The following is a 15035-nucleotide window of genomic DNA, read 5'->3' as shown; positions in this document are numbered from 1 at the left end:
ATATGTATAGTCAATACACATCTATGGCGGAAGGACTGCAGGACACTCAGTGCATCGTTGTCCCTAGGGTGACGTTGGTTTGACAACGTTCCCTTTTCTAACTCTGTGCCAGCATTGCAGCAAATATGATGATGATGATGATGATGATGATGATGATGATGATGATGATGATGATGATGATGATGATGATGAAGACGATGATGATGATGATGATGAAAGTGATAATGATGATGATGATGCCGTTGATGATGGTGCTTTTGATGATGCTGCTGATGACGACGACGACGACGATGATGATGATGATGATGATGAGATGATGATAATGATACACGATAATGATGCACGATAATGATGACGTTGCGGTTGATGCTGCTGCTAATGCTGCTGCTGATGGTGATTACTCAATGTGTTTCAGGGGCTGGCAAGTCGTCGTTCATCGACAGCGTGGCAGCAGCAGTGTCTGAAGACAAGTGGCACGAGTATGCCAACACTGGCTATCGCTTGGACGCCGGACCCATCACCATTGTTAACCAGCGGTGAATATACGAAATATATTGCCCTGCGTGTGAATGGGGTACTGAGTCTGTGGAGTTGAGGTGATATGCCTGGCTTGTTAGATTATATTACAAGATACCTTTGGCTTGCAAGGCGCGCTTGATACAAATACAACAGGGCTCCGTTGTTGTTGTTGTTGTTGTTGTTGTTGTTGTTGTTGTTGTTGTTGTTGTTGTTGTTGTTGTTGTTGTTGTTGTTGTTGTTGTTGTTGTTGTTGTTGTTGTTGTTGTGTTATTATTATTATTATTAGTAGTAGTAGTAGTAGTAGTAGTAGTAGTAGTAGTAGTTGTGTACGACTAACACTTAAGTTCGCTGTGATTGATTCAACGTTCTGGAAAAGAAAAACTAATCGTTTTGGCAATGGAGTCAACTATTAACTTTTCCATTTTTTGTGTTTAATAAAATTTATCTTTTAATCCTCTCAAACGTCGTTACCCTATGTCATTTAACCAGTTTTGTAGTGTCCAGCTTCTTGCTTGATATCCTTGTGATGTTGTGTGACGGAATGCCACTGTCGTCATTTCTGTACGACAGACACGTAAAATGCTGTAACGAAGACAGCTGCTTCTTGATCGTTATCACTATGATGTTTTACGAAGTATTCCCAGTGTCATCATTTCTGTACGACCATCCTAACTGTAAAATGTTTATACTACAGCCACCCGAAGTGCTGTAACGAAGACAGGGACCGTTACAAGAGTGTCCTGCTGCCAACCCTGATCGACGTGGCGGGTCTGGGGGACGACGTGGACGACAAAACTGAGGAGCTCCTCAGGCTGCTCTTTTACGGGCACCTCCAGGTACAGTGAAACCCCCTTTTAAGACCTCAAACAATCTTTGAAGATCTTAGACGATCATGTCTTAAAGGCGCAGAGCATGGGTCTTAAAGGCGCAGTGCAGGGGTCACAGCAGTGCAGGGGTCACAGCAGTGCAGGGGTCACAGCAGTGCAGGGGTCACAGCAGTGCAGGGGTCACAGCAGTGCAGGGGTCTTAAAGGCGCAGTGCAGGGGTCTTAAAGGCGCAGTGCAGGGGTCTTAAAGGCGCAGTGCAGGGGTCACAGCAGTGCAGGGGTCACAGCAGTGCAGGGGTCTTAAAGGCGCAGTGCAGGGGTCACAGCAGTGCAGGGGTCACAGCAGTGCAGGGGTCTTAAAGGCGCAGTGCAGGGGTCACAGCAGTGCAGGGGTCACAGCAGTGCAGGGGTCACAGCAGTGCAGGGGTCACAGCAGTGCAGGGGTCACAGCAGTGCAGTTCTAAGCATTGCTGAAGCATACTATCCTTGTAATGTGAAATATGTTCGGGTCACGTAATATAAACTTTTGCTTGAGTTCGTATCCCTACTTTTTACATTTAGTCAAGTTTTGACTAAATGTTTTAACATAGAGGGGGAATCGAAACGAGGGTCGTGGTGTATGTGTGTGTGTGTGTGTGTGTGTGTGCGTGCGTGCGTGCGTGTAGAGCGATTCAGACCAAACTACTGGACCGATCTTTATGAAATTTTACATGAGAGTTCCTGGGATTGATATCCCCGAACGTTTTTTTTCTTTTTTTGGATAAATGTCTTTGATGACGTCATATCCGGCTTTTCGTGAATATGTCACGCTCTCATTTTTCAACCAAATTGGTTGAAATTTTGGTCAAGTAGTCTTCGACGAAGCCCGGACTTCGGTATTGCATTTCAGCGTGGTGGCTTAAAAATTAATTAATGACTTTGGTCATTAAAAATCTGAAAATTGTAAAAAAAACAAAAAATATATAAAACGATCCAAATTTACGTTTATCTTATTCTCCATCATTTTCTGATTCCAAAAACATATAAATATGTTATATTTGGATTAAAAACAAGCTCTGAAAATTAAAAATATAAAAATTATTATCAAAATTAAATTTTCGAAATCAATTTAAAAACACTTTCATCTTATTCCTTGTCGGTTCCTGATTCCAAAAAACATATAGATATGATATGTTTGGATTAAAAACACGCTCAGAAAGTTAAAACGAAGAGAGGTACAGAAAAGCGTGCTATCCTTCTCAGCGCAACTACTAAACCGCTCTTCTTGTCAATTTCACTGCCTTTGCCATGAGCATGATCGGTGGACTGACGATGCTACGAGTACATACGGTCTTGCTGAAAAATTGCATTGTGTTCAGTTTCATTCTGTGAGTTCGACAGCTACTTGACTAAATGTTGTATTTTCGCCTTACGCGACTTGTTTTTAATTCCTATTACTAATGTATTATGATTTATTTGAATAAAATATTGTTTAAAGCACATAATTCTTCTTGAAATGTTGATGTTTATTTCTTATATGATGTACCTTATAATAGTGTACACATATATATGTATCTTGTATGTGTGCGTGTGTTTGTGATAATGCATTATAGTGCAATGTGTTATTCATTGATATGTGTGTGATTGCACTGTAAATTATGTTATGTTATTGTTTTTCTCCCCCAATTATTGTACAGCGCTTTCAGCAGGCTTTAACCCTGGATACACATGCTTAATAAATACTATGCATCATTATCCTTATTAGTATTATTAGTATTATGATTAAACGCCCCACAAGGATGTGCTTGGCAAATCAAAAACAAACAGAAAAACCAAACTTATTGTCCACTCCAGGAAGACGAACCGATCATGCAGGCGTACGAGGAGTGTAAGAAGTGTACGCAGGAGGAGATCCGCAAGAAGTACAGCCAGAGCTACACAGAAATGCGGGTGGATCGAATCATTTTCGTGGCGTCGGCTGCCGACAACTTGCCCACCCGTCTGATGAGCTGCGTGTATCGCGCCGCCCAGCCAGCCTACCACCGGACGGAGAGGAGAGGTTGGTGTTGGAGACCAGTCTGATATCATTTGCCTCCAGTCATTATATCATTTAAAAGACATTGTTGATATAGAGACATGTCTGATATCATATACCTCTAGTCGTTATATCATTTAAAAGACATTGTTGATATGGAGAGATGTCTGATATCATTTGCCTCCAGTCATTATATCATTTAAAAGACATTGTTGAAATGGAGACATGTCTGATATCATTTGCCTCCAGTCATTATATCATTTAAAAGACATTGTTGATATGGAGACATGTCTGATATCATTTGCCTCCAGTCATTATATCATTTAAAAGACATTGTTGATGTAGAGACATGTCTGATATCATTTGCCTCCAGTCATTATATCATTTAAAAGACATTGTTGATATGGAGACATGTCTGATATCATTTGCCTCCAGTCATTATATCATTTAAAAGACATTTTTGATGTAGAGACATGTCTGATATCATACACATCCAGTCATTCTATCATTTAAAAGACATAGATATAGAGACATGTCTGATATCATATACCACTAGTCATTATATCATTTAAAAGACATTTTGATATAGAGACATGTCTGATATAGACCTCCACACAAGTAGACAAGTAAGGACCGGTTGTAAGAAAAGGCGTCGCCTTAAACCTCTATCCTTGAAAAATAAAGTTCCATCATCATCATCCAGTCATTATATCATTTAAAAGACATTTTTAATACAGAGACATGTCTGATATCATATACCTCCAGTCATTATATTATTTAAAAGACATTTTTGATATAGAGACATGTCTGATATCATATACCTCCAGTCATTATACCCAATATTGACGGACTGTGTGATGATATCTTCTGCTATTGGTCTGTTTCGACAGTGATATCAAAATCTCGACCTCCGGTCTCGATTTTGATATCACTGTCGAAACAGACCAATAGCAGAAGATATCGTCACACAGTCAGTCAATGTTAGATATATTGCTAATTCTCTGGACATTTTGTATTTACTGTAAAGAAATTACAACAGTATTTGTCTCAGTTTTGGCTGTTCCATATTGCTCCTTCTGATTATTATTTCTTTTTGTTCACTCTTTTCTTGTACTTTTCAGTATTTCAAAATGTCTTTTCTTTCCAAAAGTCTTTAGTCACTTGCTCAACTAAATTTTGGGATAATTACATTTTCATATATCATTTGTTTGTTTTTAAATGTAGGTGTTTTTGTTTTTGAAGTGGGAAAGTAATAAAGAGGTCGTCGATATCAAAACTGATATCGACGGAAATGTCGTCGATATCACTTTTGCACTGAGCTCAGTTTTGCCCAATTGACCAATGGAAATCCACGTAACATATGAAATAGCAATATTATTATTTAAAAGACATTTTTGATATAGAGACATGTCTGATATATACTTCCAGTCATTATATCATTTAAAAGACATTTTTGATATAGCGACATGTCTGATATCATATACCTCCAGTCATTCTATCATTTAAAAGACATTTTTGATATAGAGACATGTCTGATATCATTGGCCGCCAGTCATTATAATATTTTTAGTGACATGTCTGATATCTTTTGCCTCCAGTCAGTCATTATTATTAGTTCATTTCTAATATGGTGACTGTTATCATTTGCTAACAGTCAGCATATTAGAGACAACGGGTTTATTACCATGCAGTTTATTTCGACCAAAATAAAATTCGAACTGACTACGCAACTCCAGACAGAACAGCCAACCGGGACGGGATTGAACCGAGACTGGTGTGACCTTATGCACATGATCTCATGCAGCCAATCGCAGCCAATCACACACTTGACCTCATGAATATTAACAACTGACAGGTTCTCACGAAACACTCTCACATCAGGTTCAACAACCCATTTGCTTTGCTGTGTCTAGTCTACTAGATAGGGTCAGATTCATTATCATGTGTGTGTGTGTGTGTGTGTGTGTGTGTGTGCATGTGTGTATGTGTGTATGTGTGTATGTATGTCTGGGTGTTTGTATGTGTGTGTGTGTGTGTGTGTGTGTGTGTGTGTGTGTGTGTGTGTGTGTGTTTGTGTAGCCGTGCCGCTGTTCGGCGTGCTGACCAAGATGGACAAGGTGGACGTGCATAGCGTGACCTTCAAGGAGAAGAAGGGTAACTTCATGAAGGAGCTCGGTCTCATCCTCCCGCGTCTCCTGATCTGCAGCAACTACTGTGACGACCTTGACCCTGATTGCGAAAGGATAGAGAGGTTGAGACCTGACCTTGACCTTCCCATTGTGCGCTTCTTGCAACAGGTGTGTTGTGCTAGATTGTTATTGTGGATTCTCTTTTCTGTTGTTTTTGTTGTTGTTGTTTTTGTTGGTGTTGTTGTTGTTGCTGTTGTTGTTGTTGTTGATTTACTTTCTTCTGATTGTATCTTTCTTGCATTTAACGATCTATGCTCTTCTGTCTTACATATTATATACTTTCAGGTCCCTGAGCTCTGTTTTCAGCGTTCAATGTATTGCCTCTGCCCTAATATGTTCTAGCCTCCAGCTGTTTCACCCTTCTTGCGTCTGTTGTCATCTTTCTACGTTTCCTTTTTAATCATCCTTCTTGCCTTTTTACATTTAGTCAAGTTTTGACTAAATGTTTTAACATAGAGGGGGAATCGAGACGAGGGTCGTGGTGTATGTGTGTGTGTGTGTGTGTGTGTGTGTGTGTGTGTGTGTGTCTGTCTGTCTGTGCGTGCGTGTGTGTGTGTAGAGCGATTCAGAGTAAACTACTGGACCGATCTTTATGAAATTTTACATGAAAGTTCCTGGGTATGAAATCCCCGGACGTTTTTTTTCATTCTTTGGATAAATCAAAATGTCTTTGATGACGTCATATCCGGCTTTTTGTAAAAGTTGAGGCGGCACTGTCACACCCTAATTTTTCAATAAAATTGATTGAAATTTTGGCCAAGCAATCTTCGACAAAGGCCAGACTTTGGTATTGCATTTCAGCTTGGAGGCTTAAAAATTAATTAATGACTTTGGTCATTAAAAATCTGAAAATTGTAATTAAAATTATTTTTTTATAAAATGATCCAAAATTACGTTCATGTTATTCTTCATTATTTTCTGATTCCAAAAAACATATAAATATGTTATATTTGGATTAAAAACAAGCTCTGAAAATTAAAAATATAAAAATTATGATTAATTTCCGAAATCGATTTAAAAACAATTTCATCTTATTTCTTGTCGGTTCCTGATTCCAAAAACATATAGATATGATATGTTTGGATTAAAAACACGCTCAGAAAGTTAAAAAGAATAGAGATAAAGAAAAGCGTGCTATCCTTCTCAGCGCAACTACTACCCCGCTCTTCTTGTCAATTTCACTGCCTTTGCATCGAGCGGTGGACTGACGATGCTACGAGTATACGCTCTTGCTGTAAAAATGCAGTGAGTTCAGTTTCATTCTGTTAGTTCGACAGCTTGACTAAATGTTGTAATTTCGCCTTACGCGACTTGTTTACATTTAGTCAAGTTTTGACTAATTGTTTTAACATAGAGGGGGGAATCGAGACGAGGGTCGTGGTGTATGTGTCTGTGTGTCTGTGTGTGTGTGTGTAGAGCGATTCAGAGTATTCGGATTAAAAACAAGCTCTGAAAATTAAAAATATAAAAATTATGATTAAAAAGTAAATTTCCGAAATCGATTTAAAAACAATTTCATCTTATTTCTTGTCGGGTCCTGATTCCAAAAACATATAGATATGATATGTTTGGATTAAAAGCACGCTGAGAAAGTTAAAACGAAGAGAGGTACAGAAAAGCGTGCTATGCAGCGCAGCGCAACCACTACCACGCTAAACAGGCTCGTTAATTTCACTGTCTTTTGCACGAGCGGCGTACTACGGTCATTGTGAAAAAATGCAGTGCGTTCAGTTTCATTCTGTGAGTTCCACAGCTTGACTAAATGTCGTAATTTCGCCTTACGCGACTTGTTTTTTTGTTGTATACCCATGTTTTAGTTTAAACAAGATTGTATTCCCCTTCCGACCACCTCTTGATAACGCCCACCTGCCCGTTGCGATAACCAAAAGCGACGAGTTTTTAATTGCTAATTAACTGAACTTTCCCTAACGACCACCTGTCCGTAAAGACCTCGGGTGGTCGTTATACACAGGTTCGACTGTACATATACTGACATTGTTGCAATACAATGTTATCCAGGTGTGTGACAATGCCAGAAAGGTGACCAAGGAAGGTGAGGTGCTCCCTGGCTCTGAGGGAACACGGGAGGAGGCTGAGAACGCAGAGAAGTGAGTATACTGTAGTGTGTGGGGGGGGGGGGGAGGGGGGGTAACTCAGTCGGCAGGGCACTGCAGGGGTTCCCAAGGACACCCCTCCTGGAGGTTCCCGGGACCCCTGCTTTCAATGTTTAGAGGTATTTTAGAGGGTCCCAAGGGTCCAAAAGCCGAACAGAAGAAGAATATGAAGAAGACATAAAGTACATCATGTCTGCTTTGTTGAAACTAAAGCAAGCTAAAGCGTTTTAGAAAGACAATATGCAGTTTGTCCAAAAATATGTTTCGGAGTAGGGTAACCCGATTGACCCTATCTTTTGTCCGCCGACTGCACATCTTTTTATTACAATGGTGGAAAACAAACGAAAGGTTCACTGACAATGGGACATCTGTCGCGCAATACCCGAAGAAAATTAGAAGCATCCGCAGGCCAGTCCAAGGGAAATAATCAAGGGGAAAATCAAACTGCAGATGCTCATCTGTATGTAAAACAGAGGATGAAGAGAGTTGAGAAAAACCCTCCAACTACTGACACTATGTTTGTTACCTTCATCGAAATTCCTTCTTCCCAGCTCCTTATTACTGGGTCAGAAGATGAATAAACGCAACCTTTGCGTCACCTGAAATGTAGTTCTAATGTGAAAGGCTGATAGATTGTAGGCCCTACTGCTAATTTAGATGTAGCTGTCACAAATTTGAAATCTAATTGTGAAGAAGAAAGGGTGTCGACTGTGTAGATAGGTTGTACTACGTATTATAATCATACATAGCTTTTCTATAGCGTGGGTCCTCGTACGCTTTACATGATAAAACATAAACTCAAATATACAAAGAGCATACGTATCACTAAATAAAACAAAGAAAATTAAGCTTACATAACACACATTATATTGAACTAAATACCCTCTGAGAAATACAACAACAACGTACGTTAACACATCAGGTGATGAGTTTCATTTTGTGTTTGAAAAACAACAAAGGTATCTTATTGGAACGTTTAAGCCCTAATTTATCAACAACAACAAAACGTTACTGATTCACTGATCTTTGACTCAGCGGTCTTTTAAGTGGACAGAGAAACACTTATAATACTGAAAATAAATGATCTGACAAATGGTACAGACACTGGCTCGGAAGACACAAGCGAGGCAACGATTCTTTTTTGGATCTGTGCTGTTTCAGTCATCTTCCATGTACGAACATGGGTTAAAGGGTTAATAACACTTGAATCTTAAGAAACGAAACCTATAGTTTGTAGCGCCGCCAGACAGGCTCCAGTGCTGAGGGGCACGAGACATGTCAGCTACCACCCAAACGGGGGCCAGCCGCAGTGTTGGATTGGTTGAAATTGAGATGTGTTGTGATTTCAACGAATTAAGCATAAACCCCGCGGTTTGTTCTCTCCCGTTTGGGTTCCACCCACTTTCGGTTCGTACACCTCAGCCCTGGAGCTCATAATGACAACGTGGCAGTGACAGCGTGACAGTCAATACAACTTGAAACTTGTCGTTTGCAGCGCCGCCAAACAGGCTCCAGGACCCCAGGACCACATAAGGCAAGCGTGGCAGTCACTGGACCCCATGCAGCAGGACGTGGTGACGTCAGCAGTGGTAGGCCTCGTCACCCTGCTCGTCATGTTTTTTGCCCTGCCCTCGGCGGGCCAGGTGAACGCCATCATCCACGAGAATTGTCGCAATGGAGTCATCGACGATCCCGAGGTCTGCGACAACCTTTCCCACGGACCTGGCTTCCTGCACTGGCTGAGTCAATTCTTTGCTGCGGTCATTCTCAGCTTAATGTTCTTCGGCTACAGACAATTTATCCGACGGGCTTAGACCCTGTGATGATGAGAGGTGTCCCTAACTTGTAGGTGTCCTTTATTGACAAGTTTAGGTTGTCAGATATATTGAAAAGGGGCGACAGAAAGGGTTCCCCTTTATTGTTGGCTACCTTTCCGGACAAGTATAATTTGTCAAAGTAATAAAAAAAGGGATGACGTCGTTTGGTGTCTTGTACATTGCAGGCGTCCTTTTTGACAAGTATAGTTTGTCAAATCAATAAAAAAAATCAAGGGACGACAGATATGAACGGACATCCGTGGGTGTCCGTACATTGCAGGCGTACTTTCGTGATAGGTATAGTTTGTCAAGTCAATAGAAGAAGCTCAGTAAAATATGTCCGTTACGGTGAGGTGTCCTCACCTCGGAGGGGCCTCACATAGCAGGTATAACGGTATCACAGTATTGCATGTTATGCGTTGCACTGTGGTTTTAATCCCTGAATCTGCCGACATCATACCGGATTGGAACTGTTAGTTTACATTGTTTGACTCGAGCAAGCGTTGTGGACCATGTATTCAACAAATATGAGGTTGTATTGCTAAGTTGAAAACTCAATAGCTGTTCGTAAAGAAATGTTGATTTAACGGTTGACATAATCATAAATCAGAAACTGATTGACTGCTAACGTTCCAAATCAAAAATTAAAAAATATGGTTAAATTATTGGGAAATGTAATTCAGGACCTAATAAAACATTTACAATAACTTGGACCTAGCAGCCTTTAAAGGAGACGAACAGGAGACACAACAGAAAAAAATCACTGACCACTGATGCTATGACTTGTCTAAGAATATGACTGTGATGTATCCAAGATGGGCGAAGCAATGATACAAGAAATCTTCTTCTTCTCGATCGCTCAGACAGGGACTCCGGAACTTCTGATGAAGTTTGCAGTACAGCGAAGACTCCGCAGGGTGCCGAAGATCTTCCCCTGAACTGGTGTGTCCGCAGGCCATGTTTCTGCTCGTAGTTTCTGGTGGATTGGACAGTGTTGGAGGAGGTGTTCCACTGTCATGTCTGCGATGCCACAGTGGCATACAGGCGTGTCCCCAATGTGGAATTTTGAGAACATGTGGTGCCTGAGTCTGCAGTGTCCGGTTCTCAGGCGCACAATGATGACCTGGTCTTTTCTGGAGAGTTGATAGTAACTGTCTCTAGGGTTGTAGTGAGGGTGTTGTTGCAGCAACCTTTTCCGTTGCTTCTCTTTTACAATGGTTTTTGCTCCACCAAATGTAACTTGTTGGTTCTCTTGTGGTAGCTTCCCTCCTTCTTTCGCCAGCCTGTCAGCTTCCTCATTTCCTTGAATGTTGCGGTGTGATGGTATCCAACTCAAGAAATGAGGGAAGCGATATGTTGTATGTGCATTCTTACAGGCAGATTTTGTTGGGTTGAAATGGTAATCAAAACATCATCTTCTTCTTGAATGTGAGGCTATGAACTTATGAATAAAGGCCACAAAAAGGGAAGCATTGACATAATTATATTTCTGCGTTGTTGAAAATCAAAATAACCTTGTACTTACCTGCGGTGTAAAGAGACAAAATAGACATCTCACTGTTGTCGCTGTGCAGTTATCACAGAATATGAGCTATGAGAATAGTTTATTTTTAGATGACAGAAAAATAGTATCAGTCACGAGAAACATCAATAACAAAGAGAAAATTAACAAAGCAAAGGGACTTAAGTGCTCAGGTTCCACAGTTTTCCGAAACAAATCTCGTGGAAGACCTATGATAGAAAAGCCATCAAATCCAAAGAGGTCGTTGTTGTTGTTTCTGTTGTTGTTGTTGTAGTTGTTATTATTGTTGTTGTTAGTGTTGTTGATGTTGTTGTTGTTGTTGTTTTTGTTTTTCCAAAATAGGGCAAAAGGTCCATTCGTTTTTCACTTCAAAACCAAAATTAACTGCCACAAAGCTTGATAACCAAGTCAGAGTTTTTCTCCAGAGTTATCGGAATAAACAAACGTTATCATAGTCGATACCAAAGCTATCTGAATAAGTTAGAGGAAGAAAGTCAGTGATGTACGAAACAGAACGTATACCAGAACGATCGCCTGACATCAAGAATGGAACCATGAACCAGTTATTCAAGACGTGTTATTGTTGGCCACCATGAAAGGTTATCCTCTAGTCTGACTCATGTATGATATGATTGTCTCCCTTGTTCCCTGGTGGAGAGAGACATCGTGTACCATAGTAACAAATTAATGTCATGTGTAAAATAAGCATGATGCACTTATCGTTTGTATCATGGGTAGTTTCCTGTCGCGGAATAATGCGACCAATGGTAATGAGTAAATACTGCGTGTGACATGACCATGCCTGGATAATAAGGGATAATGAGATATAATGAACGGAAATGAGACTCAGCTCATTTGGGTGTTATCTATTTGTTCTCAAGATGGTCCGATTACATTTGAGCTTTGCTGGGTTGACCCTGGATCCTGAACTGTGCTATTCAACTTGGTGTGTTTTTTGCGTGTATTTTGATGGAAATCTGTCGTGGTTGAGCACACACACAGACTTAAGGATGTAAAGGAACCTTGATCTTTTGCACTGTAAAATATCAAATTGCACAATATCAAATTACGGATATAATATCAAATTGTTGATAACTCTTTATGAGTAATATTTGTCGTATTTTTATGAAGCATATTTTATTGTCATGGGTGTGTGACCATGTGAACAAACAGTACCCTTGGGCTATCGTGGCTTGACTTATTGTGACATCACGGTACCCCAAAGCTATTGTGGATTCAACTATTGTGACATCACGGTACCCCTGGTAAGCTATCGTGGATTCACTACTGTTTCCGAGACTATTCTTTCTATGTGTTGAAATGGTCTGGCGGAATAGCCGATTCTCCTATTTGCATAGGTAAAATTGCTTTATACAACTCCTGTAATGCAACCGAGGAGTGGATTAAATCTAGTTGATTATTTTTAGACAAATGAGAAATTAGAACGAACTACTTTACACCCACAAATCACACGTGGATTATTCGAAGTTTGAATAAAGCGGGCTAAAAAATAATCAATACTAGAAGTAGAATTTATTTTTAGAACATGACATCATTTGAAACCTAGACGATTGGACCCTGTTGCGGAAGAATACAACGTTGACTCAAACTGTAACAACAATGGCTGCTGCGAGCGACAGTTTTGATCTGAATTTCGATTTCAATGATTGGGATTTCACCGAATTAACTCCAGTGGAATCAAGGGACATTTTTGATGACCCGGCTGCTGCACCGGCACCAAAAAAACGGCAATTCAGCGCAGTATCTGACAGTGTAGCCAACTAGAGTTGTGCGCCTTGAATCACTGTCTGTATCGATCGCTCTCTCAAAAACGGCGATTCAGCGCGGTATCTGACAGTGTAGGGGAAAGGCTCCTAATATGGACCGGCTCCTAATATGGACCACCTCCTGTTCTGACAAACTAACGGCGCTAGAGCGCTCAAAACAATTTCATTCGCTTTATTCACCCTCTCTGGATGAGTTGCACATGTCAAAACAGTTGCAGAAACACAAACCTCAAAACCGTTAGGCTTTTTCGCTTTTTTTCACTTTTGGCAGCGTTCACTCTAAATGTGCCGCCTAAAACGGACTCGTTTCTGTCCACAGCCAAAGCTTTCATAACACAAAAATGGCTATATATTACAGCTAAGGCAGTATTTGTTACAATTTAACAGTGTGTACCCCGAGTTTCTACTGCAAACAAAAAATAATAGCAAAACCTCAAAGTATGTGTGAGTCCCCTAATATGGACCACCTTCAACAAATCGAAGAAAATAAAAAGTAAAGGCAATTTTAATTCATTCATTATAAGAAGCTTGCTGAAAATAACCTATAACTAGCCCTCGAGATTTCAAAAAAATATAACAAATAGTCTTTTTTTGGTGGAAGTTGATAATTTCACTTATTTTCACTCTGTTTTTGATAAGCTTCTTCAGTTTCCTGGTGTGCTTCAAATAATGCTCTCATCAACCCGAAACAGCTAAATCTAAAGCATATTTGAATTAGTCTGACTTGCACACTAAGTTGTATCATGTTATTTTGAAGTATAGGGGGCTTTTTACAGTGATTCGTGAAGGCCGCTTCACTGGTCCATATTGGGCGCCCAGGCTCCTAATATGGACCATTTGTGATTTTTTCTGTATTTAATTTTTGCTGAAGGTCTATCAAAGCTATTTCACTCTAATTAGGCCTAACTGTTCAACTAAGAGAGAAGGACTACCAACCACAAAATGAAACTTCTTCGCAAGAAAACAAGCTAGTTATCAGCAATAAACAAAAACTGGTCCATATTAGGGGCCCTTCCCCTACTTGAGTTGTGCGCCTTGGATCACTGTCTGTCTCGATCGCTCTCAGGCTCTCTCTCTCTCTCTCTCTCTGACCACAGGCGGAAGGTATCGTCCACTGGACTACTACTATCACAGAAAGACTACAAGGTATGTCACTCACCTTCGAGTCTTCTGTGTTCTTGGAGTCGCTTCCTGGGGAAAAAATATTGTTCAAGACGGTTTGCCTCTTCCTACAGTCTGTGTAAGGTCAAATAAATACAGTTGAATGATTGTTTGAACTATTATGTGCCTTTAGGTTTTAGCTTCCGTCCGCTGCAGGTTGTTTTTAACCATCATTTGGACGAATCTTCGTTTGCGAGCCGCTAATCCACTTGGGGACAAATCATGTATGCCGCACCGAATATGCATACCAGCGCTCATTGGTCTAAAACATATGTAAAAATTGTGCAGCAAAGGGAAGCTACCCACGGGAAAATAATCATCGAATATCCTGTTATTAACCAATGAGCGATGGTATGCATATTCGGTGCGGCATACATGATTTGTCCCCAAGTGGATTAGCGGCTCACCGCAAACGAAGATTCGTCCAAATGATGGTTAAAAACGTTCATGATTGTACTGTCAAGCTTGTTCTGGCTTCTAGGCCTTTTTCTTACAATCGGTGCTTTTGCGGTGGTAAAAATCGCAGGAACTTCGTTTGATCAAAATGATTATTCTTTTTTAACATCTGATATGTTACTTGTGTTTCTATTATTTCGGACAATTGTCATTGTTATAGACTACACGTGTGTATAGTCCGATCATTGTACAGTGGGAAATGCGGACTTGCACATTTTTTTTTAATAAATGATACAAAAAGTATTGTTCTTGTTGGAACTAATTTTTTTTGGGGGGGTGGGGTGGGGGGGGGGGGCTGGTTAAATATGTTTGCCACACCTGTGTGTGCGTTTGTGTAGGTATGTATGTATGTTTGTGTACGTATGTGTGTGTGTGTGTGTGTGTGTGTGTGTGTGTGTGTGTGTACGTATATGTGTGTGTGTGTATGTGTGTGTGTGTGTGTGTGTGTGTGTGTGTGTGTGTGTGTGTGTGTGTTTAATTAGCATTTGTAAACTTGAGTATCTTCTGTCAATTTCCGCACTTGCTCTTCGTAAAATAATGGTTTAAAAAAAAGGGGACCAAAAAACAACACCAGATTTAGTAGCTGTGATGTTACTGTTTTTGTACAGACACACACACACAGACACACAC

At 40.3% G+C, this 15035-nt stretch overlaps 1 protein-coding gene across 1 annotated transcript in view; it reads left to right on the top strand.

Moving 5' to 3' along the window:
* The window catches only part of LOC138949094 (uncharacterized), a 27993-nt gene extending 13345 nt beyond the window's left edge, over positions 1 to 14648 (top strand). Inside the window, exons 3-8 of the mRNA XM_070320832.1 lie at positions 416 to 536; positions 1214 to 1355; positions 3179 to 3383; positions 5439 to 5656; positions 7568 to 7656; positions 9158 to 14648. Of these exons, the coding sequence (XP_070176933.1) occupies positions 416 to 536; positions 1214 to 1355; positions 3179 to 3383; positions 5439 to 5656; positions 7568 to 7656; positions 9158 to 9476 (1094 nt within the window). The 3' untranslated portion in view covers positions 9477 to 14648. The remainder of the gene's footprint in view (positions 1 to 415; positions 537 to 1213; positions 1356 to 3178; positions 3384 to 5438; positions 5657 to 7567; positions 7657 to 9157) is intronic.
* Positions 14649 to 15035: the final 387 nt, after the last annotated feature.

This window comes from Littorina saxatilis, linkage group LG15, assembly GCF_037325665.1.
Source record: "Littorina saxatilis isolate snail1 linkage group LG15, US_GU_Lsax_2.0, whole genome shotgun sequence".
Classification (NCBI taxonomy): Eukaryota; Metazoa; Mollusca; class Gastropoda; order Littorinimorpha; family Littorinidae; genus Littorina; species Littorina saxatilis.
The sequence above is the reverse complement of the archived record's forward strand: the minus strand, read 5'-3'. Positions and strand labels throughout refer to the sequence as shown.